Source organism: Acomys russatus, chromosome 15, assembly GCF_903995435.1.
Source record: "Acomys russatus chromosome 15, mAcoRus1.1, whole genome shotgun sequence".
In the NCBI taxonomy this organism is placed as follows: domain Eukaryota; kingdom Metazoa; phylum Chordata; class Mammalia; order Rodentia; family Muridae; genus Acomys; species Acomys russatus.
In genome coordinates this window covers 61,754,272-61,779,359 of record NC_067151.1, presented here as the reverse complement: position 1 = coordinate 61,779,359, position 25,088 = coordinate 61,754,272, and the positions used below count along the sequence as shown (strand labels likewise).

At 43.7% G+C, this 25,088-nt stretch overlaps 2 protein-coding genes across 5 annotated transcripts in view; one reads left to right on the top strand and one right to left on the bottom strand.

The window, feature by feature from the left end:
* Ash1l (ASH1 like histone lysine methyltransferase) overlaps positions 1–11,302 on the bottom strand; it is a 117,396-nt gene extending 106,094 nt beyond the window's left edge. Inside the window, exon 1 of one of the 2 annotated variants that reach the window (XM_051157495.1) lies at positions 11,172–11,302. The gene's annotated coding sequence lies outside the window, so the exon portion shown is untranslated. Of the gene's footprint in view, positions 1–10,717; positions 11,013–11,171 lie in introns of those variants that run through there. The other variant, XM_051157496.1, reaches the window with a different exon arrangement.
* Positions 10,508–25,088, top strand: part of Dap3 (death associated protein 3) — a 37,733-nt gene continuing 23,152 nt past the window's right edge. Inside the window, exons 1-2 of one of the 3 annotated variants that reach the window (XM_051157498.1) lie at positions 10,508–10,566; positions 24,955–25,008. In XM_051157498.1, the coding sequence (XP_051013455.1) occupies positions 24,967–25,008 (42 nt within the window). In that variant the 5' untranslated portion in view covers positions 10,508–10,566; positions 24,955–24,966. Of the gene's footprint in view, positions 10,567–10,611; positions 10,746–11,735; positions 11,845–24,954; positions 25,009–25,088 lie in introns of those variants that run through there. The other 2 variants (XM_051157499.1, XM_051157497.1) reach the window with 2 other exon arrangements.

Below are 25,088 nucleotides of genomic sequence, written 5' to 3'. Positions count from 1 at the left end.
ATTCTATCCATATGACATATTTTCATAAGACAAATGTAGGGAAAGGAAGATAGCTCAATGGGTAAAAGCCTCTCTGCCACCAACCCTGAAAACCTGAGTTCTACCCTCTGGACCCATATATATAGTGAAAGCAGAGAAATTATTCCCAATGTTGTCTTCTGACCATGTGCATCACGTGTACACACACACACACACACACACACACACACAAAACAAGACATATCTGTGTCTTAAATTTCAGTTAATTTACATTGATCTTCCAGTCTCTGCTCCCAGGTATCAGGATTAGGGGTGTGCACTGTCATGCACTGTCTTCTCTTAACCTTGGACAAATGCACCGTGCTATACTGTAATACATTAGTAAACAGGTCTCTTAAATTGAAAACTCTTGAAGGAAAAAAAATTTTGTCTTTTCCCTTACCCCTAAGCTCAATGCTACTAAAAAATAAATAAAATAAAATAAAATAAAATCTGATGAGTCAAACTAAAGTATTTCACGGAAGGAAGTTCTTTCCTTCTTTGTACAAAGCAAAATATGGAAAGCCTGTATGTTAGTCCAGACCTCTACTTCCAGGATTCAGGAGGCAAAGAAAGGCCACAGAGATCCAGGACAGATCTGGGGGCTCCACCTCTTTACACTGAAAGCAGAAGTGGGGTTGGGGAACAGGACTGGAACTTTATGGGGCTGGAGAGATGGCTCAGCAAGCACTAACTGCCCTTCCAGAAGACCCAGGTTCAATTCTCCGTACCTACATGGCAGCTCACACGTGTCTGAAATTCAGATCTGACAACCTCACACATACACATGGGCAAAAGACCAATACACATAAAAATAAGTAGAAAGACTGGAAATGTGGGGGCTGGAGAGATGGCTCAGAAGTTAAGAGCACCGACTGCTCTTCCAAAGGTCCTGAGTTCAGTTCCCAGCAACCACATAGTGGCTCACAACCATCTGTAATGAGATCTGGTGCCCTCTTCTGGCCTGCAGGTAAAACACTGTATATAAATAAAAAAATAAAAAAATAAATAAATAAATAAATCTTAAAAAAAAAAAAAAAAAAAAGGAAATGTAAAACTCAGCAAAGGATGATGGATTACATCTCTGTGTTCCTGGCACTCAGGACACTAAGGAGTGCAGTGCAGCAGGTTCAAGGCCAGCCTCAGTTTTATAATGTCAGGCCAGGCTATGTTGCAGAGCAAAACCTTTTCTCAAAGACCAAACACGTAAGTGAAATAAACATGGTTCCTAGCTGTACAGAATTATCCTTAGTTTTTCTTTCTCCTCACCAATATCCTTTTCTGTTTGTTTTTTAGAGAGGGCTTGCTATGTACCCCTGATGAGCCTGGGAACTGGCTATATAGACCAGGCTAGCCTTAACGTGTCCCAGTTCTCCTACTTCTGTCATTGGAGGATTAGATTAGTTATTGTACACCGCCATGCCTGAAGCAACCCCAGGGATTTAATACCTTTCTCCTCTCTCCACTTTGGTCATGTGTAGCACACTATCTTGTGATATGCTAATTTATTTCTCTTAATAAATAGACAGCTTTGAGCTCTAACCCTCCCACTACCAGACTATATGGACCAATCTGATGGCTCAGCAGATAAAGCATCTTGTTTCTTAAGTCTGATAGCTCCAGGTAGCCCAGGGAAAAGGCTTCATGGGGTGACTCCAATGTGTGATCTTATGGCTTCTAAGGGGAGATAAAACAAAAAAACCTAAAACAGGAAAATCAGAAATTCAAAGGCTACCTAGCCTGGAGTTATAGGCATGTAGAAACAAGACCCTTCTTTTTATTTTTATTTTTTTAAGATTTATTTATTTATTATTATGTATACAGTGTTTCACCTGCAGGCCACAAGAGGGCACCAGATCTCATAGATGGTTATGAGCCACCATGTGGTTGCTGGGAATTGAACTCAGGACCTCTGCAAGAGCAGCAAGTGCTCTTCACCTCTGAGCTATCTCTCCAGTCTCACTTTTATTTTATGTATGCATGTGCATTACCTTTATGCATGTCTAGGCACCATGTGTGTACAGTGTACGAGGCAGTCAGAAGAGAGTCTCTGATGCCTAACTGGAGTTGCAGAAGGCTGTGAGATGGGTTTTAGGAATCTAACTTGGGTTCTCTGAAAGAGCAAGTGCTCTTAACCACTAAGACATCTTTCCAGTTTCCTCTTATATTGTTTTGTTTTGTTTTTGTTTTTTAAACAGTAACAGGTAAACAAAGTAAGCTTTAGGAATGTATTATATGACACTATCTAACAATTAACTACCTCTTTTCTTTCCTTTCCTTTTCTTCCTGAAACGGGTTCTCACTATGTAGCTGTGGCTGTCCTGGAATTAACTCACTATGTAGACCATGCTGGCCCCAAACTCAGATATTTGCCTATCTCTGCCTCCTAAGTGCCAAGGCATGTGCCGCTACATCTAGCCCCATTAATTGACTTAAAAGATTATTTTTAACTGACATAGAAGGAACATTTAAGTAATACTCGTTGCTGGGTGGCGGCACACACCTTTAATCCAGCACCCTTGAGAAGCAGAGGCAGGCAGATTTCTGTGGCTTTGAGGCCAGCCTAGTCTACAGAGCAAGTTCCAGGATAACAAGGGCTATGCAGAGAAATCCTGTTTGTTTGTTTTTTGTTCTTTGAGACAGGGTTTCTCTGTGTAGCCTTGGCTGTCCTAGACTTACTTTGTAGACCAGGCTGGCCTCGAACTCACAGCAATCTGCCTGCCTCTGCCTCGCTCAATTCTGGGATTAAAGCATGTACCACCGCGCCAAGCAAAATCCTGTCTTGAAAAAGCTAAAAATAATAGTAGCAATAGTAATAGTAATAATAATAATAATAATAATAATAATAATAATAATAATAATAATAATAATAATAATATACTTGTTAATGTGCCCAAAATCCTGGCCTTCTTCTATAATTACCTGCCTTTTCCTGCCTCCAAATTAAAAACAAACACACAAACAGCTTAAGTTTCTTCATTAAAAAAATAATTGTTCATTATTTTTTATCTCTTTCTGCATCTAAGCATTAACTTCCCAACCTGCATTACCATTTAGTTGGATATGAAATCTTTACTTGTTTAAGATTTGTGTCTTCAGATCTTCTCTGCAAACATAAACTAATATACCGGGTGGTTATTCTACATGCTTGATTCAATCCCTTTGAGTTCCATCTTTCAAATATCAATTACTCATTTCTTCTTTCAAAAACAATCTTTTAAATTTTTTCCATTTCACCTTTTTGGGCTTACTCAGAAAATATTTAAACTCTGGAGTTTTCATTTCAGCAGTGCTGAATTAGGAAGCCTTGAAAATGTCCCTTCCAATTTTCAAGTAATACCATTTACACTAAGAAGCCAAAGCAAAACTAATTTATAATTGACACACTCTCCTTTTTAAGACAAACAAAACTGTTTGAGTAAAAGTAACTAGGTATTAAGTACAGAAAACAGAGCCAAATATTGAGTCAACAACTCATACTTTATTTATTATGAGACTAAAACATACCATACTAACAAGAAATGGGAACCACAGTCATCAAGATGGCTCAGCCTGACAACCTAAGAGAACTGACTTCTGAAAGTTGTCCTGACTTCCATGTGTATATTCCAAGTGTGTAAGCATGCACACAAACATAGACACGAAATAAACAAATAAGCCTAATTATAAACAAACAAACAAAAAACCGAAATACTAATTGTTGGTGGAACGTACATTCCTTTCAGCTATAGCGGTCAGTCATTTTAGAGGGAAGTATGTTCAACAACCATTTGACGTCAGGAGTCCCAGACCTGCTGAGCAAAACAACAAGACCCCATCTCAAAAACCAAAAACCAAAAACCAGGCTAAATATGATAACAAATGCCTATAATCACAGAATTTAGGAGGTTGAGGTAGACAGATCAAGTTTAAGACAAAACTGAGTTACACAGTGAGCTTCAGGCCAGCTTGCACTAAAAATGAGACTCAATTTCATTTAAAGTATGTTTTTGAGCCGGGCACGGTGGCGCACCCCTGTAATCCCAACGGGGAGGCAGAGGCAGGTGGATCACTGTGAGTTCAAAGCCAGCCTGGTCTGTCTAGGACAGAAACCCTGTCTCAAAAAAAGTCCTTTTTTTCTGGAACACCCCCTCAGCTTAAGAGCAGAACTCGCTGTCATTTCCTTGGTTTTGCTCATCATGAACACCAAATGGGCTCTAAGGTAGGTACAATTTCCAACTACCCATAGATAGAGTTCACAGTCAGAATTTCAAAATCAAAATATGGATTGCATCCTTGTAAATAGCAAGCTGCCTTTAGACTCAACAATTCAGCTCCTGTTCAATGTCCCCAGTGCCAACTCATTTCTTTGTGGTAATTGGATTCTACTAGAAAATGTTTTTTAACATTTTGTCCGTATGACTAAAACAATAGAAAAGTATCAACATATTATTTGTCACTTGTAAATTTGATAAAAGCTGCAAGATTTTCTGACTAATATGAACACATTTATTCGCCTCAGTTGTTAGAGGAATTCCCTATTGACAACATAGATTATTAAGTAACACGTATAAGTAATTTAATTCCAACTATCATCAAGTAGAATATTTTAAGAGTTATATGAACCTATCTATGGAGAAAAGTTTTCAATATAAGAACATAAGAGCAGAGGCTGGAGAAACAGCTGTGGTTAAGAGCACAAGGACTTCAGTTCTCAGTACCCATGAGATGACTCATAAACATCTCTGACTAGGGATATAGCAACAAGTAGGTTTCTGGAGCTACCAGCTAGTCAATCAGCCTGGCCTGCTAGCTGAGACCCTATTTCAAAGGTAAGACAGCCAACAACTGAGAAGAAATGACACTTGTACCAAAACAACAAACTACTATGATGCACATCCCCCCTCCTTTTTTGTGGTAACAAGGTTTAAAGAAAGGTTGACAGAGGAGACGCAAAGAAGAGTGTATTAAGGCTCTAGGGTGCCTCTAAAATACTCAGACTAGGACTGGAGAGACAGCTCACCAGTTAAGAGCACTTGCTGAGCCAGGCATAGTGGCGCAGGCCTTTAATCCCAGCTTCAGGAGGCAGAGGCAGGTAGATCTCTTGTGAGTTCAAAGCCAGTCTGGTCTACAGAGTAAGTGCAGGACGGCCAGGGCTGTTATACAGAGAACTCCTGTCTCATTAAAAATAAAAAATAAAAATAAAAAAGAACACTTGCTACTCTTGTAGAGGACCAGAGTTTACTTGCCAGCACCACACTGGGTTGTTTACATCCACCTATAACTCCAACTCCAGGGCGTATGCTCACACATGGGTGCGCTCTCCCCCCAGCACCCCCCCACATGTGTACACCAACAAAATAAATACCTTAAAAATAATAATTCCTTATCATACTCAGACCAACATACTATTTCAGATAGCAATATAGATTTATTTTTTGGAAACTGCCAACTATACACACAGTCAGACTTCTCCACTCTGCACAAACAAATGGGCAGGAATGGAGATGACCAAATCTTTATTAGCAAAGCATAGATGAAATCTTAGAATAAAGCTATTGGGACCGCTAATACTGTAGAGCCAGTACCCTGCAAGATATTTGGAAGTTTTGCTATGTATTTTAGGAAAATGTAAAAACAGGACATAATCCTTTTCTAGCCCTGTTTCAGTTTGTTTGAAGCAGGGTCTCACTGTGTAGCCTAGAGGGTCTTTAACTGGATGGGCTAGGTCTTTTTCCATTACCGCACCTTAAGAGTTTCAACCACTTTTTGTGATTTTAAGTATGTGTTTTGTTTTTGAGACAAGATCTCACAACGCTGCCCAGGTTGACCTCAAACCCTTGGGTTTAAGTGAGCCTCCTACGTGAGTATCTCGTGGTGGCTCAAGCCTCTGATCCCAGGACGCAGGAGGCAGAGGCAAGATGACTTTCCTAAGTTTGAAGTTAGTTGGCGCTACATTATGAATTCTAGGATACTGCCTTAAAAAATTAATTTTCATGTATCTGAAATGCACAAGGGAATATGTGTGTGTTTGTGCATGCATGTATGTGGCACATATAATGACTAGGCACAGCCATTAAGTATTGGAGAAAATACCAAGCTTTTCATAAATGCATAGTTTTTCTTTTCACATAGCTTTACAAAGGCCATTCTAATACAAAATAAGAGACAGGAATGGAGAGCTGGCACAATGCTCCTGAGCGCACCTGTACTCAGCCCCACACAGTAGCTCACCACCATGTATGTGCTCTTTAGACCCAAGGCCCTCTTCTCACCTCCACGCACACCAGACACACAAGGCACACATGCACAGACACAGGCAAAACACTCACACACAAATAAAGTCAATCTTTAAAAAAGAAGACAGTCTATCCTATTAAAATATCTTCTCCAAAATAAGTTAAACGTCTTTCTTAAACTTCTTTTCCTTAAGTACCCTATTTTTTATTTCTAATGGTAGATTCATGGGTAGCTCAAACGATTCCTGAACTTTACATCCAGAAGGGCTTTTTTTCATTTCTATACATCCCAAAATGGTATCAATACCTTTGACAGAATTCCCTACATGTAAACATAGTAGTGCTATCCTGGTGAAACCCCTTTTTCAAAAAACAAAGCAAACTTTTGGGATTAAAGGCATGTTCCACCACAGCCAACATGAAGGCACTTAAAAAAAAGGCTCATTTTTTGTATGTATAGACACTTTTATGTATAAGTGTGCGTGCCTGAATGGGTTTATGTGCACCACATTCACCCAAGAGCTTGCAGAGATCAGAACAAAGTATTGAATGCCCTGGAACTACGGGAGCTGTGAGCCACCATGTGAGTACTGGAGAACCAAACTTAGTCTTTTGCAAGAGCAGTAAGTGCTCTTAAGTGATAGCCATTTCTTCAGCCCCTGAAAGGATTTTTAAGTATATAGAGCCTTGCTGGGCATGGTGGCACACACCTTTAATCCCAGCACTCGGGAGACAGAGGCAGGCGGATGACTGTGAGTTTGAGGCCATCCTGGTCTACAAAGCAAGTCCAGGACAGCCAGGGCTACACAGAGAAACCAGTTGTAATTACGTTGCAAAACCTCAATTCCTCCCTCTAGTCTGGAGAGTCCTCAACATTATGCAAATTATAAACTCACCTGAAGTAAAATCTCTAGAACAGAGACTACATAGTATTCGTCTTGAGTGTTCTCCACAAACAAGTAACAAAATGCACTTATATAACTAAACAAAAAAATCAAAAAAGCAGGAGAGGAGACGAGCTTTGAACTATCTCTACATACAACTAGGGAAAAAAAGACATCATTTCTCAAACACGAGAATATAAAGATGTTTGAGACAAGCCAAGGATGGCGGTGCTGCATTCCTTATCATACCAAACACAACACACAGCTGTTTACCAACTGCAGAAACACATTTTGAGAATATAAATTCTCTTTTCCGTGTTTGGTTTTTTTGAGTCTTACTCTAAAGCCTAGGCTAGCCTAGAACTCACTATGTAGTCCAGGCTGGCCTTAAATTCACAATGCTCTTCCTGCCTAGGCTTTCCTAGATGCTCTGATGAGTCACCATGCCTATCCTGAGGACAGATTTAAGACCTTCATCCTAACGTTCTCCTGGTGACACTTTCAAGTACTGTCACAGCCTTTACCTTCATACCTACATCTCTACTCCAAAACAAAACGTAAGGGGAAAGTGTATATGTCAAACAGGACCTGACTAAAAATTAGTGTTATTTCATTACAATTTACACTCCTGAAAATACATACATACTAGCTGGGCATGGTGACACACGTCTTTAATCACAGCACTCAGGAGACAGTGGCAAGCAGATCTCTCTAAGTTTGAGGCCAGCCTGGTCTACATATTGAGCTCCAGGACAGCCAGGACTACACAGTGAGATTCTGATTCAGAAAAACAAAAATATATACATAAATCTCACGACATTCTGATGCCCTTTATTTTAATGTAGGCCTCTATTTCTTCAGCTTCTTAGGATAAGTTATACATATATACATATATATAAACATAGATCCACTAATGTAGAAACACCCCAATAATACAGATGAACTAGTTCAAAGACTCTTCCCTTGTATTCATAAAGGGGATCTTTACTACAAAATTGGTCTTTCGAAGAATTCCTACAGTCCAGCCAAGAAGTTCCAATATCCAAAGGCACATATCAATAATTCACAGATCCCAGAACAGTTTACTCATAAATGCCAAAAGAAACTGCCAAAGAAGCCAGGAGAATTGGCTCATACTATAATCCCAGGAAGGCTGTGACAAGAAGATTACAATCCTCAAAATTTGAGGCCAGCCTGGGCCACATAATGAGTTCTGGGCCAGTCTGGACTACAGAGTGAGACCCTGTTTCAAAAACAATTAACAAAAGGAAAATGTCTTTTTTCTTCCCAGAGCTGAGGACCGAACCCAGGGCCCTGTGTTTACTAGGCAAACACTCTACCACTGAGCTAAATTCCCCAGCCCCAGGAAAATGTCAGAGAAGGTCTATTCTATTACACATCGTCTGCTGGATGATCATACCCTTACATCCTTCTGCATAAAGTGGGCAACCTAAACTCCTTCTAAATTAAATGGCTCTTTTAAGTTTTCAAATCTCCCTCTCATCGTGTGTGTGTGTGTGTGTGTGTGTGTGTGTGTGTGTGTGTGTGTGTAGGGACGTCGGCAGAGACCAGAAGACAGTTATGAGCCACTGAACTGGGTGCTGGGAATTGGAAGGCAGGTCCTCTGGAAAAGCAGTATCTCAAGCCCTTTGTTTTGTTTGCTAAGATGAGGTCTCATGTTAACTCAGGCTGACCTTAGACTTACTATGAAGCACAGAGCAGGGTTTCATAGCGTATACCTGTAATCCCAGCACTCGGGGAGGAAGGGGCAGGTGAACCAATGTTAGCTGAAGTCTAGGCTAATCTAGTCTATAAATTGAGTCCAGGACACCCAGGGCTACACAGAGAAGCCCTGTCTTGAAAAAGCAAAAAAAGGAAGAAAAAAAGAAAAAGTAAAGGGTTTGAACTCACGATCCTCCTGCCTCAGTCTCCAGAATGTTGAGATTACAAGTGTCGGCCACAAGGATCAGACTAAATAAGCTTTCAGCAAAGGGTCTGTGGTTTCAGTTCCACGCTGATTTGTTTGTTCTCTCATGTTGACAACCCGTTTAATGCATCCCAAGCTATTTCAACAAGCTAATCAGCAGATCTTGATTATTCTTACCCTAAGAAAGGGATCAATTACTAAGTGCCCAATAACTTTTTTGTTGAATGAGTGAGTCAAAGAAGGTCCTCTCTCTTGTAGACAGAAAGTTAAGCTGCCCAGCTGGGAGTGTGGCTTGGTGGTAGAAAGCTTGATAGCCGGTTTCAGGCCTTGGGTTTAATCCTGTAGGTGGCCCCCACCACCAGCGAGGAAAAACAAAAAACGAAAACAAAACCCGGCAACAAACAGCTACACCTACACAAAGTAGGCTGTAGACGCATTTCAGCTTTCAAACAAACATACTGAACTGTCAGAAATGCTCTGCTTGTTCTGCAAACACAAACCAGTTACAAAGACCCATGTCATATAGGACAGTGTATACTCCGTACATGCTTGACACCTTAGGCTCTCTCTCAAGCCTAATCTAACCAAGCACATACACGTCCTTTCCAAACACACCATCCTGAGGCACTATGAGATGGACAATACATTACTAAATTAGTAATCAAAGTAGCCTAACTTTGCCACTAATCTTAACACATGACCTTGTAAAAATGGCTCTTCGTGCTTCAATTTCCTAGTATTTTCCCAGAGTTTTAGAATTACAGAGCAAGTGAAAGAGCATTCCGAATATAAAAACCTTAGGCTAACATAAGCGCCACTATAAATGCACATGGCTAAAACCAACTCCCCTGTTCTAAGGCTGAGGAAGAGATCTGGACTTTCGTATTTATACAGTTAACTTTACTCAAAGGCACAAACTACGTCAAGTTTCTCCCCTCTATGATCCTGGCATGCATGCTGTATTATCTAGTATGCTAAAATACATGTACATTTATCGACCTGGACGACACATTCCGATATTTTTAAATACGCTAACTTATAAAGGGAACTCTATTACACTTCCCCAAATGCAGGCGAACTCTTCCTGAACACTTTCCATCCTTGCATATACGCACATAAACATAGCAGCTATAAACCAACAGAGCATCTGGTCGACAAGACCCGAAACATTTCTTTCCAAGTGCAAACTAACCAGTGACATTTATTAAACTTAACAACACTCAGACCCCCTATGTCATGTCTGCATATAGCTCCGCCTTTACAGAACACCACGGATCTTGCCGTACAGGTAAACTACCCTCTGAAGACCGTCTCCCTTGCTACTTTTGTCCCTTACTTAAAACAGACATAAACTGGATCTTGGGAGATGCTCCAACCAGGCCTACTACACAATCTAACCTGTCAGGGGCACAGGCGACTCCGCCTCCACTCGCTTACTTTCTCGTCCCCCCTCCCCCCCTAAAACCGAGAGCCCGTCGGTCAGGGACAACCCCGTCACCCCGCCTAGAGGGACTTCCCGGTAAGCTCAGGATCCCTTTCCCTCCTCTCCCCTCCCCCATCCTCAGCCCGCTCCCCCGGAGGTCCAGGTCCGGGAGGTTGACAGTGGATCACGGGTAGTCAAGGAGAGGGTACTTGGGCCTTCAAAGGCCTGCTCGCACCGCACTACTCACCGTGTGAGGCCGAGAGCGCCGAGCGCAGGCGAGTGGGAAGAGGGGGGTGGTAGCCTGGCGCCTCGGCTTCCCTGGGTCCACACCGTAACCCCCTCCCGCTTGTCAGGAGGCGGCCAGCGGGTAAGCGAACCAGCGGAAACGCCAGAGAGGAGAAGCCAAAGGCGTAGGTCGGAAAGGGGAAACCGAGGGAAGGCGGGTCCGGCAACGGAGACCCGGATCGTCTCCCCCTCCGCAAAGCGAACCCAAAATGGCGGCGGGAGCGGCAGCAGCGGCGGCGGCGGCGGCGGCGGCGGCGGCGGTGGTGGTGGCGGCAGCTCTGGGGAGGGAGGGAGGGAGCGAGCAGGCGAGCGAGCGAAGGGCGCCTCGTGCCCCCCCTCCCCGCCTCCCACTCCTCCCTCCGCGCGCTCTCCCCGCCGTCCCCCCAACACACACCCGCCCCCCCTCCCGCCCTCACCCGACTCCGGACGCGCAGCGCGCACGCCCGCCGGCACGCTTCCGAGTGTGTCTGGACTGGTCGCGAGCTGCGCCCTCCAACCACCGCCTCCGGGCCGCCCCGCGCCGGCAGCACCGACGCGCTCGCTCCGGGGCGCCAGCTCGCGCGCGCTCCCGATTCCCCTCTCGGCCCTCACGCGTACCTTCCGCGGCGCGAGCCCGAGCCTCCTCCTCCTCCTCCTCCTCCTCCTCGCCTCGCCTCCCTCCCTTCCCCGCCCCCACGGCTACCAACGGCAGCCACGGCCGCCGCCGCCGCCGCCGCCTTCGCCCCCACCCCTCCAGCGTGCGCCTCCCACAATCCCCCCCGCGGGACGTTCCATTGCGCGCGGCTGCCGGGGCCGGGGAGGAGAGGACGCGCCTGCGCGGGTGCGGCTGGCCACCGCGATGGGAGGGAGTCGGTTGGAGAACGCGAGCGACGGGGACCTGGGCACGGACCTCCTGGAACGGGCCGCCGGGGCGCCGAAGCTCGCCGCCCGCTTCCGGCCGCGGGGCGGGTGGCGCGGGGCCCCTGCGCCTGGCTGTGGTTCGAGCCGCGGCGACTGCGCGTTGGGTAGCTTCCTGCCACACGACCCGAGCTTGCTCCGCGGCTGCAGGACAGGGCGCTTTGGATCCCGCTGCTGCTGGTGGGACTCATGGTGAGGGGGACTGTGGCGCGCAGGGGCTGTGATGATGAAGGAGGGGAAGGAGCGAGGATCCGAACGGCCCGGAGGTTTGGGAGTGAGGCCAGCGGAGGCATCCTCCGGACCTCGGGCTGCGGACCGGGGACCGCAGTATGAAGGGGCGCGAAGGTCTGTTCTTAGGTTAACGTAGTTTAGCCTAAGAGTCTAGACGGGTACCTGCCCTCTTCGGCGTTTTTGTGCTCCTTGCGCACTTCTCAAAGATTGTTCATACTCGGTTTTCAGGTGACAGCCTGATGTTAAGAGCAGGGTTTGTCAACCTTCCTAACGCTGCGACCTTTTCCTGTAGTTTTCATATGGTTGTGACCTCCAACCATAGTTATTTTCGTTGCTACTTCGTAACTGTAATTTTGCTACTGTTATGATACATGAAGTAAATATTTGATGTGCAGGGTATCTGATATGCAAGGGTCGCCCTGCCCACAGGTGGAGATACACTGTGTTAGCGGATTAAACTGTACTTCGAATTTATTTCTAGACTAGATTTTTTTTTTTTATGGCCTCCGAGTTATTTTTCTAAGCTACTCATGGGAAGCTGGTCGTAAAAATTAGCTAACTCCAAAATATGCCTTCAGGAGTCGAGTATGAAATAATGAGATCATGTCTATAAAGTACAATTAGCTCCTGGGCATGGGGAAAATGCAGAGCATCACTGTTATCACTTGCAGTGCTGTTGATGTTGATAAGACTTGTAGGTGTAATTGGTAGTTTGTGTTCTATTCATCTAAATTGTTAGTTAACCAGACCTGTGGCATTCATTAGCTGCTTGCTCATTGGTTTCTCAAATTTCCACTGACGTTTGATGACTTAATTCAGATCTTTGGGATGTTAAAACCCTAAGTTTGCTCTACCAATTTTTAGTCTCCAACAAAAAAACAAAGCAAAATTTTAGAGGAATGCTCTACTTCAGTTTTACTTCTTCTCTGTGAATTCTCTTTTTTTTAAAGATTTATTTATTTATTATGTATACAGTGCACATTAGATCACATTATAGATGGTTGTGAGCCACCATGTGGTTGCTGGGAATTGAACTCAGGGCCTCTGGAAAAGCAGTCAGTGCTCTTAACCTCTGAGCCATTGAGTTCTTACCTTTGTGATTTGGGGAAATTTTAAATACTGCTGTATTCCATTCATCTCCAAGACTCGTTCAATTAAAATTCAAAGTCGTTTTGTGGGTTTTCTTTGGGGCAGTCTCACTCGTTAGCCCAGGCTTACCTGGAGCTCTGGACGGTCTTGTCTTAGCCTCCTCAGTGGTCCCGCCCACTCTAGCTGTCAGTGACCTAACACGTCCTTGTTACCTGTGTGCCACAGGATTTGCCTGCATGTTTTCCTTCTTTGAGTTAAAGAGAAAATCACCCTTAATTACCTTTCTGTGAAATTACTTTTGCTAACCAAGCCCTAGCTGACTAAGAGAGCCCACCTAGGTTTCCACTGACCTTCCTTTGGTAGCTTCCTGTGTGCAACTCTGAATGAGTGTGTGAAGATTGACTTCTTTACAAGCTTTCAAACTCTATTTCAAAGTAAGTGACGGTGTTAAAAATCAGGGTCAGGTATTGAAGTCCGGGAACTAGCCGAGCGCGAGACCGCGCTCTCTGCACTTGGAGGATGGAGGCAGGAGGGCCCGAAGGCATCCAGAGCTATCCAGCAAAGTCTTGGCCAGACTGGGTTCCATGAGACCCTGTCTCAGCAGCAGCAAAGGATGAAAGGAAGGAATGAAAGAAAGTGCAAAACTAACAAGCATTGATAGAGTACTGTTCTGGGGAACATGTGTTCCTGTTTAATCCTTAGTCCTTACAGCAACGCTTTGAGATACTCTTGCTTGATGCTCCGAGAAATCCATAACTTGCGCTTTAGATTGTCGTTGCCTGTCTCCTTACTTGACTTTTTTCCTATATTACACTGCCTTCATAGTAAAAATTATTTGTATTATTTTGTGTGTATGGGTGTTTTTCCTACATGTATGTCTCTGCAGAGAGAGAGAGTGTGTGTGTGTGTGTGTGTGTGTGTTGCCCCCAGGGGCCAGAAGAGGATGTTGGATCACAAGTTTTTGAGCCACCATGTTGGTGCAGGGCATGGGGTAGCAGTTTGTCTTGTTTTGCTTTGGGTTTTTGTTTTGATGATGCTAGAAATGAAACACAGGGTCTTAGAGTTGCTAAGCAAGTATGGAACTGCTGAGCTCCACCCAGACCAAAACACTAATTTAATATGGTCAACAGTGTAGAAAATATTATTTATAGTCTCTGGATTCCAGTAGTGTTGAGTAAGTACAACAATGTATGCATTATCAGCTAAATAGAGGCAAATAAATTAATATTCTGTTCCTCTGTGTCTTCCTGAGAACTTACCAGAAACTAAAGTATATTGAGTGCTCAATAAAAGCACTTCATCGATTGTATAAACCTTAGGTATTGAGCCAACAAAGATAGAAGTGCCCAGGACGGTGAGGTGGCTCAGTGCGCCTGCTGTGAAAGGCTGACGACTGTAGTTCTATCCCCAGGACCCATGTAAAGGTGGAAAGAACTGATTCCACAGACCTTCCTCTGACCCCACACATACATGCACACTAAAAACGCATAAGGGGATTGTTGCTGTTTGCTTTTTAAGGTGTGCCAGTCATGGTGGCACATGCCCTTAATCTCAGCACTTGAGAGGCAGAGGCAGGTGGATCTCTGAGAGTTCTGGTATAGCCAAAGCTATGAAATCCTATCTCAAAAGCAAGCCAAACAATAACAAATACAGGAACGACAGAATAATTTCCCCACGTATGTCTATATCTAGTATCTGTCCTATGAATCTACTAGATTATATGAACTGTAAGGATACAAACAGAAATATGGTTGCTAATCAAGAAAACAGAAAACTCCGTATCACAGTGATGTGATGTGAAAAAACTCTCGAAATCAGAAGCTGTAGACCTCAAAATTAGCAGAGACCCATGAGCCAGGCAGCTTGTACGTGCTGGAAAGGGCAAGGAAAAGCTAAGTGCTGTCTGGAGCCTCTGGAAGGGCTCCCTGGTCCCGTCCTGGCGTTGACTTTGTGACCTACAGAAGCTGCTTCCTTTCTGTGCCCCTGAGGCTGTGCTAGTTGTTAGAGCAGTTGTAGGGAGCCAGTACGTAGTGACCGTCCACGGCAAGCCTGTTACTCTGAAGGATGGTCAACAAAACTGTCTAAATTCCCAGTATTTCCTTATTCTTCTGCTCCTGGCTCCAGTCTTCAAGCTGAAGACAGCTGGAGTTTGAACTGCTGTACTGCAGAGTAGAAGAAATGTTCAGTGTGTGTGTGTGTGTGTGTGTGTGTGTGTGTGTGTGTGTGTGTACACGCGTGTGTGTACGCGCACTGTGTATAGTACCTACAAAGGCCAGAGAAGGGCATCAGATTGCCTTGAGACTGGAGTTACAGACTGCTGTATACCACCATATGGGTGTTGGGAATCAAACGTGAGCCCCCTGGAAGAGCAGCCAGTGTCTTAATGCCTGTGCTATCTCTTCATCCCTGATTCTAACGTTTTTGTTTGTTTGTTTGTTTGTTTGTTTGTTTTGTGTAGCCTTGGCTGTCCTGGACTCACTTTGTAGACCTGGCTGGCCTTGAACTCATAGCTATCCACCTGCCTCTGCCTCCCTGAATGCTGGGATTACAGGTGTGCACCACCACACCAGCTTCTAACTTTTAAAATAAAGTTTCAAATACTGAAAGAATAGATGCTGCAAAGGTTAACAGTGTGCTTGGTTAGCTGTGGTCAATGCTACATAAGGATCTCTAATGTTTTATTTAACAAAGGAAAAACTTTGACATTGTTAGTTTAAGTACCAAGATTTTAGACTCAATGCCCTGAAAACTAGAAATAAATATACAATTTTTTAAAATCCTTCTTTTCTTTTTCTTTTACCTTTCTTTTCTTTATTGTTTCCCTGGATAGCCTGGAACTTAGTGTTCCAGGCTGTCCTTAAGCTCATAGAAACCCACCTGCCCCTGCTTCCAAGTGCTGGGATTATACCTTGGTATATTAATTACATGATTCTTAATTTAAGAAATATAAACCGCCAGCCTGGTCTACAAAGTGAGTCTAGGACAGCTGAGGCTACACAGAGAAACCCTGTCTGGAAAAACCAAAAAAAAAAAAAGAAAGAAAGAAAGAAAGACAGACAGACAAACCACCGTTCTCCCTCATTTCCTCGTAGCACTCAGTTCCCTTCCCCAAGAAAGTGACCAGGATTCTCAATCTATATCCTTCAATATCCTACAAATAAATATATTTCCCTTTTTATATGGAAGATAGCATGTTATGTACATTGCTTGATGTTCTACACTCTCTGTCCCTGCCCCCTCTCCAGGAGTCCCTTATTGGTATGCAGAGCTTCTACAGTTTGGTTAGCTCTGTAGACAGCTGCATTGCATTGTGTGACTGTGATACTTAAGCTCAATGATAGAAGTCTGGGTTCTTCCCAGCCCTTAAGAATTACAAAGTGTTTCTATTGAATGGTTTGGTTTGGTTCAGTTTTCACATGGTCTCTCTGTGTTGCCAACATTGTCGCCCATCTAACAAGTCTCCTGCTGTGCTTATACATGCACACCAGCATAGTAAGCTAACTTGAACAGTTTTTTTTATTACATACACAATATTATCAGCATTGGTAATTGTTATTAGCATTAGAAATGAGAATCAGTATCACCTCTTGGCCTTTTGTCTAAGATGATATGTAGAAATAAAAATCAAGAAGTATAATTTCTAGGGAGGGGTGTATAGCTCAGTTGTAGAATACAGTCTTAGCATACATGAGTCTTAGGTTCAATTGCCAGGGACTAGGGGAGTAATTACATGCACCATTAGCACGCAATATATCACATCATTTTCGTATATCTTTTTCTTGTAGTTTTATGTAAGTACCACTTCAGACCGTTATTTGGAGTCATTAAAATGGCTCAGTAGGTAGTAAAATGCTTGCTGCCAAGCCTGATGACCTCAGTTCAATTCCAGGGAATTAACATCGTGGTTGGAAAACAACAATTCCACAAAAAGGTCATGGCTACACAAGTATACACACATACAAACACACACACAAACACACACAATAAATAAAAATTGTAATCTACAGTTAGATTGAGATCAAGTATAGACATAATACTGAGCACCACAACTTCACCTGTGTGTGCGTTTCACACCCTTTTTATGGTTCTTACAAGGTTTTAGGCTTTTTTGGTTTGTTTTTTTTTGTTGTTTTGTTTTGTTTTTATTTCGTTAGGTTTTTGTTGTTGTTGTTTTGAGACAGCATTTCTCTGTATAACAGTACTGGCTGACCTGGATTCGCTTTAGACCAGGCTGGCCTCAAACTCACAGAGATCTACCTGCCTCTGTCTCCCAAGTGCTAAGATTAAAGGCGTGCGCCACCACACCCAGCTGGTTTTTTTAAAGGTTTTAAATTATGCTTTGAAATGTTTCCTTATTGTTGTGAGGTGCAGGGTGACCAGAGTGCATGTATGAGGGAGGTCAGAGGACAGCTTGTGGAATTCAATCTGTCCTACTGTGGAGGTGTCTGGAATCAAACTCATGTCATCAGGCTTGGTGGCAAGTGCCTTTTTTCTGTGGAGCAACTCCCCACACCTTACTCCATGTGAAGCCTTTAGGCACTAAAAGATAGAGCCTGACGTTCAGACCAGGTTGCTTCATGGTGGGTCTCTGAGTTCGAGGGCAGCCTGGTCTAAAGCGAGTCCAGGACAGCCAGTTTTGTCACACAGAGAAATGCTGTCTCATAACAATGGCCCCCATTACCTGTACTCTTACCCAAATTGCAAAGTGTATTTTTTCTGGCAAAAATGTCTACAAATAAACTATTGAGAACTTGAAGTCTATACTGTTGAAATGCCCCAATTGTCATGTTTCAGAATTCCTTTACTTTGTACATGTGCTGGGAGGTGTGCATGGTTGTGCGTCTATGTGGGGGCATGTGTGCAGGCATCCTTTTCTATCCAGTTCACTGTATTTTTTTTATACGATTTATTTTTATTTAACATGCATCTGTGTTTTGCCTGCATGTATGTCTGTGTGAGGGTTTCAAATCTTGACGTTACAGACAGTTGTGAGCTGCCATGTGGTTGCTGGGAATTGAACCCCGGTCCTCTGGAAGAACAGTCAGTGCTCGTAACTACTGATCCGTTTCTCCAGCCCCTATGCCACTGTATTTTGTGTGTCTGTGTGGCGGTGGTGTGTGTGTGAGTGTCAGAAGAGGATGTGGAGTATCCTGCTCCTCACTGTATTCCCCCTCACCCTGGAGCTAGGCTGGCAGCCCGCAAGCCCCAGTGAGCTTCCTGTCTCCGCCCCTCACAGCACTGGGGCTACAGGTGTGCACCCGCACACCTGGCTTTTTACGTGGGTGCTGGCCATCCAAACTCAAGTCCTCATCTTGTGCAAGAAGCACTTTACCTAACACTGAACAATCTCCTCAGCCCAAGCTTCTCCTTCTGTGCTGCTAGTGTCTCTCCAAGAACCTAAACCTGAGAAAATAGAGGAGAAAGCGCAACATCAAATGTTTGGTTAGCTGGGCATGGCGGAGCACGACTTTAATCCCAGCACTCGGGAGGCAGAGGCAGTTGGAGGCCAGCCTGGTCTACAAAGAAAGTCCAGGACAGCCAAGGCTACACAGAGAAACCCTGTCTCGGAAAAAAGTTTAGCTTTGGGGAGTGTATGTGTGTGTTGAGCACACACACGGCAACTTTAAATGTCATTACCCGGAAGCCATCCTACTAGTTTTTCTTGTTCTTGTTTTGTTTGTTTTTTGTTCTCTGTGTAGCCCTGGCTGTCCTGGAACTCTATAGACTAACTAGGCTGAACTCAAAGATCCCTTTGACTCTGCCTCCAGTGCTGGACTTAAAAGTGTGTGCTACTTTGCCAGGCCTAGTTTTGTTGTTATTTTGATATGTCCAAGGATTAAACTTTCATGGCAAGCACTTTGCTGACTGAGTCATTTTCCTAGCCCTAAAACTGTTTTGTTTTGTTTTGTTTTGTTTTGTTTTAACTGACATTATAAAAACAATTAGATTGGCCTTCACTAATTTCTGTACAGTTGCTGACCTAGTATACCTAAGGCCCTGGATTTGATCCTCAGCACTGCCACCCCAGCTTCTCCCCCAAAAAAGACAAATATATTCCTCTCCAAAATTACTTGGTTTGTCAGTATGGTTTCATTTTCTCCTTAGGTAGTTGTTGCTGTTTTGAGACGGGAATCTCACCATGTAGCACTGGGTAGCCTGGCACTTCCTGTGTAGAGCAATCTGGCCTTGAACTCACAGAGTGCTAGGATTAAAGGCTTATATCACCACACCTGGCTCTTCTTGTAAGTTTTTTTAATCTTACAAGCATTTATTTATTTATTTGTTTGTTTGTTTATTTATTTATTATACAGTATTCTTCCTGTGTGTGTGCCTACATGCCAGGAGAGGGCACCAGATCTCGTTATAGATGGTTGTGAGCCACTATGTGGTTGCTGGGAATTAAACTCAGGACCTTTGGAAGAACAGTCAGTGCTCTTAACCTCTGAGCCATTTCTCCAGCCCCCTTATAAGTATTTTAAATGAAATTCAAATGTAGTTTAGAGCCAAGCGTGTGGTTCATGCTTGAAATCCCAGCACTTAGGAGACTGAGGCAGGAGGATTGTTGAGAGTTCAGGACCAGCCTAGACCCAGTATGAGACCTTACCGATAAATAAATAAAGCAAGCATGTTAGCTAGCTGGGGTGTCTTTTAGTGGTAGAGCATTTGTCCAACGTACTAGGCCCTGAGTTGATCCTAGCCAACACCAGTAAGATAAAGCCAAAACAACGTAGCATAGTATGGGTTGGTCTGGTTCAGTTTGAGGACAGGGTCGCAGGTAGTTCGGGCTAGCCTTGAACTTACTGTGCTGAGTGGTGGTGACTTCTGATCTCTTACCACTGCACTCCATTTACAAAATGCTGCAGATAGACCCCGAGCTTTTCAGTTGCTATGGAAGCACTGTATAAGCCGAGCTACTCCCCAGCCCTGGTTTGGTTTGGGGTTTGGTTTGGTTTGGTTTGGTTTTGGTTTTTATATTTTTGGTTGTGAGCCTAGCCTTTCACAGCTGAGCCATCTCTCCAGACCTGTTTGTTTGTTTTTAAGACAGTCAGTACCCCAGGCTAACATGGAACTCACATTGTAGCCCAGGCTGGTGCTGATCTCACAGCAGTACTTCTGAAGCTCTGGCTGTCCTGGACTCACTTTGTAGACCAGGTTGTCCTCAAACCCACAGTGATCCACCTGCCTCTGCCTTCCAAGTGCTGGCATTAAAGGTGTGCGCCACTATGGCTCAGCTTAAGACTTAGTTAAGACCAATAAAGTTAAATAAAGCACACTTTGAGCTGCAGCCTTGCCCCATAGCAGCTGCCTCCAATATTATAATCCTCAACAGGGGCATCAATGCTGCTTTGCAATTAAGAATTCCAAGTCTAAATAAGCTGGAATTCAGTTTAAAATGAAGTCTCTTAGCAGGCATAGTGACAAAACCTACTGTGCTGGTACTGGGAGGTGGGGGCCATCCTTGGCTACATAGTAAGTTTGAGTCCATCCTGAGCTGTATGAGGCTCTTCCTGAAAACAAGTAAATAAAATGAACAGTCTTTATTACTGTTATTCCTAAGAATTTTAATATGTATTTTAAATTAATCAAAAAATTAATGACTACATTATTTTTCAAATTTCTTTGGCCTTAAACCTTTGTTTCATGTTATAGAAGTTAGTATTCACCACACATCTTGGGCATCTTGCTGTTTAAGGGCTGTGGTTTTCATGTATAGCAAAAGAGCCCTGGATCCCTGCAGGCGAAAGGGAAGCTGGGTGGCTCACACCTTTAGTTCCAGCATTCAGGTGGCAGAGGCAGAAGGCTCTCTGTGTGGTCCATGTAGTGAGTTCAAGATAGCTAAGGTTACATACTGAGACCCTGTCTCACAAAGGGGGGAGGGGCAGGCCAGTAGAGACCCTATCAGCCATGTTCACATCTGTACACCTCATAGGTGAGCATATGGAAATGCTCCACATGTTTGTTTTTTTTTTTCTTCCTTTTTTTGTTTCCCCCTAATACAGGGTTTTTCTGTGTCCTTGGCTGTCCTGGACCCGCTCTTGTGGACCAGGCTGGCCTGGAACTCACAGCGATCTGCCCGAGTGCTGGGATTAAAGGCATATACCACCACGCCTGGCAGGCACATGTTTCTTTCTTTCTTTATTTGTTTGTTTGTTTGTTTTGTTTTGTTTTGTTTTTCGAGACAGGGTTTCTCTGTATAGCCTTGGCCATCCTGGACTCACTTTGTAGACCAGGCTGGCTTTGAACTCACAGCGATCCGCCTGCCTCTGCCTTCTGAGTGCTGGGATTAAAGGCGTGCGCCACCACGCCCGGCTTCATGTTTCTTTTGTAGTGTATTTATTTGGGGCTGGAAAGAGGACTCAGTGGTTAATAGCACTTGCTACTTTCATAGAGGACCTGGGTTCACTTACCAGCACCAACATGGCGCTCACAGCTGCTGGTGGTTGGGAAGAGAGAACCAGGCATACATACATGCAGTGCCTTTACAGACACGCAGATGAAACACTAATAGACATTAAACGAAAATGAAATTTTTTTATTAAAAAAGAAATTATGTATTCGTCTTGTATGCCTGGTATGGGTGGAGTCCAGAAAGGGGCACCTGATCCCATAGAACTGGAGTGACAGACTGTTGTGAGCTGCCAGGTGCTGCTGGATCAACCTGAGTCCTTTGCAACACCAAAAAGTGCTCTTACCTGCTGAGCCGTCTCTCTCCCTGATGCTTTGTAACCCTCCGAGTGTACTGGAAGCTTCCTGTTTGTTCATTGTATTCCCTGGTATTGGTACATAGTAACAAGTGAAATTTGTATAATTCTTGTTACTATTGTTGCTCTAATAATTGTGTTGTAACACAAGTGGAAACTAATAATTATCAAGGGACCTTTTTCCTTGCGTTGCCTGTGCTGGGTAGATGTAATTACTTGAAGTACAGGAATCTCTACCTGTGGAAGAATTTGTTTTCCACAAATTCAGTCATGCGAGGTCAACAGTGGGGCCTGGAGAGATGGCGCAGCAGTCAAGAGCACTTGTTGTTCTTGCAGAGGACCTGGGTTCAATTCCCAGGACTCCCCTGATGGCTCACAGCATCTGTAACTCCAGTTTCAGGGGATCTAGTACCCTCTTCTCATCTTTTAGCACCAGGCACAAGTATAGCACATATACATACATTCAGGCGAAACACTCATAGACATTAGGTAAGTAATAAATAGATCTTAAAAGTAAAAAATAAATAAAGTCAACCATGGTTCAGAAATCTTAACTGGAAAGTTAGAGAAATGAACAGTTTGCAAATCTGAATGCTGTTCTGACCAGCTTGATATAATCTTGTGTTGTGCCATCCTATCCCACCTGGGACTTGACCATCTCTTTCTAGCATATTCACACTGCCTTGCTACCCACTAATAGTCATCTAGGTATCAGACGAGCTGTTGCAGCACTACAGTGTGTTCAGGTAGCCCTTACTTTATTAAAAATCCAAAGCTTGAGAGTAATGATATTCAACTGGAGGGAGAGGCCTATGGTGCTTTGTGAGTTCGAGGACAAACAGGGCTGCATAAAGAGACCCTGTATCCAATAGAAATTAAAAAGAGAGAAAGAGTAATAATACTGGGAATTGAGATATGACAAAGAGATGGTATAAAGTGCTTCCTTTAAATAAAAAGACAAAGGTACACTAAGATATTTTGAAAAAGACCAGTCTGAATGCCAGTACTCAGAGGCAGGAGGACCATGAATTAGACACCAGCCTAAACTATATATAGTGACACTCCATCGGAAAGAGGGGAGGAGACGGACCACGTTCATGTAACTTAGTATATTTATCATAGTTCTATTACATAAGGCCTTAATTTGTTACCGTGTTTGGTTTTGGTATGTTCTGTGGTTTCAGCTGTCAGGGCTTGGTTGTTGGGTTGGGGTAGACATAGTCTCACTCCGTAGCTTAGGCGCTCCTAGAAATGAGCTATACAGCCCAGGCCTGCCTCAGACGCCAAGAAATCCCTTAGTCTCAGCATCCCAGGAGGAAGCAATACAATACCACGAGCCACTAGACCTCATTTCTGATGAGGTCTTGAGGAAGTACTGTATTTTAAATTTTATTTCACCACCAAAGGAGAAGAATTTTCTTTCTAGTTAAATGTTTCCAATATCCAAAAGGATAAATTTAGCACATGGTATAAAAATAATACAACTTAGCCGGGCGTGGTGGCGCACGCCTTTAATCCCAGCACTCGGGAGGCAGAGGCAGGCGGATCGCTGTGAGTTTGAGGCCAGCCTGGTCTACAAAGTGAGTCCAGGACAGCCAAGGCTACACAGAGAGACCCTGTCTCGAAAAAACCAAAAAAAAAAAGAAAAAATAATACAACTTGAGCCTGGTACATGAGTTTAGTCCTCAGAATCCATGTAAATGTTGGAGGAGGGAACCAACTTCACACACACACACACACATACACACACAAAGTTAAACTCATGGTTTAAAATAATAATGTAATGAGGTCTAAATGTGAAATGCTCCACATTGGCTTATTTGTCTGAATGCGCAGTCTTCAGTTGGTCATGCTGTCTGGGAAGGGTGTGGAATTTTTAGAAGGTGGAGCCTAACTGCAGGAAGTGGATTGTTGAAAGATGGGCCCTGAGTGTAAGCGCAGCGTGGCCAGAAGCCACTGTGCTTTCGCTGTCCAGTGCCATGCCTCCTTCTCTCTGCCCCATGACTGATTGCATGTCTCTGAAGCAGTAAATCAGGATTAAACCGTGTCTCCTCTGTGATGCTTTTATCAGGACATTTTATTACACCATCAGGGGAGTAAGACTCCCATGGACAACCCAAGACTCCAGAGACAGTTTGGAGGATCCGTGCAGGTTCAAGACTAGCGTGGTCTCTGTGGTTCCCTGTCAGCTAAAGCTACATAGTAAGACTATCTCAAAAAACAAAGCCAAGCCAAGCCAGGCCACTAGAAAGAATAAGATAAATACTCAGGTACTCATTGCCTGGTGTTAGGGTCTCCAGTTCCCAGGTGTCTTGGCCCGTTCCCTCTCGCTCCTTTCTAAGTGTCACTCTTAACACTCGTTTGCTATTCTGGTTCAGCTTTGCTATGTGTGTCCTGCAAACAGTGAGTGAAGTCTCAGGTGCTCGTGTGTGTTGTTTCCAGGCAGGATGGTAGTTCTCCCCGCTGGCCCTTAGCCGTGTAGCTGAAGGTGATGGAACTGCTGCTCTCCCTGCTTCTATTGACTCAGTGCATGTTTTTGAAATTTAGTTTATTTAATGCTAGACGTAGTAATTTTCACTCAGCTTTAATTTTTGTTCATTTGTTTGTTTGAAACAGGGTCTCTCTGTGTAGCTCTGGCTGGCCTGGAACTCACTCTGTAGACAAGGCTGGCCTCTGCTTCCTGAGTGCTGGGATGAAAGCTATGTGTCACCGTGCCTGGACAGTACTTATTTTTGACATTGACCCGTATATCATGGTTCCTTTCTTGTTATATCCATGACTATTCTCCAACTGTTTTTATTCCTATCAGTAGACTTTTAGTTTAGGGGGTTTTATTTGTTTGTTTACAGTTTTCAGATAATTCATACACCTCTGCTCTAAACATTCTTCTATTTTCCAGTGTATTTGCGTAAATAGTTTTCTAGAATAAATATGAAGGATTAGAGTAGTTGGGTATTAGTACATTTTCAGTACTATAAAGATTGATTTTCTTTTTCCAGTACATTTGCATTTAACAGCCGTTGTGGGCTGTTTTCACTTTTCTTAAGATGATGTTCATGGTTAACATTTCATTGTGGGGGGTTTAACCCACTTCCATGGCCTGTAATGAGGTTAAACTTATCAGCCGTAGTGTTCCCTGAGTGAGATGCCTTTTTTTCTTTTGCCTAGTTCGTAGATTCATAGATGATTTTTATATATCTAGATAGTATCAGATTTTTATACTACAAATATGTTTTTTATTAATAGTGGCTTTCCTTTTTGCCTCTTTGTCTTTTCCAAGAGAGCAAAGGCGATGCTGACAGGGATTACGCGGCTCTTCTCCACGGTCCAGAAGGTGAGTCCCGAGAGCCTTCACTTTCAGTGAAGTTTTCAGTAGAGCAGCTGGCATGGCGGTAGGTATGACGGCGCATGCCC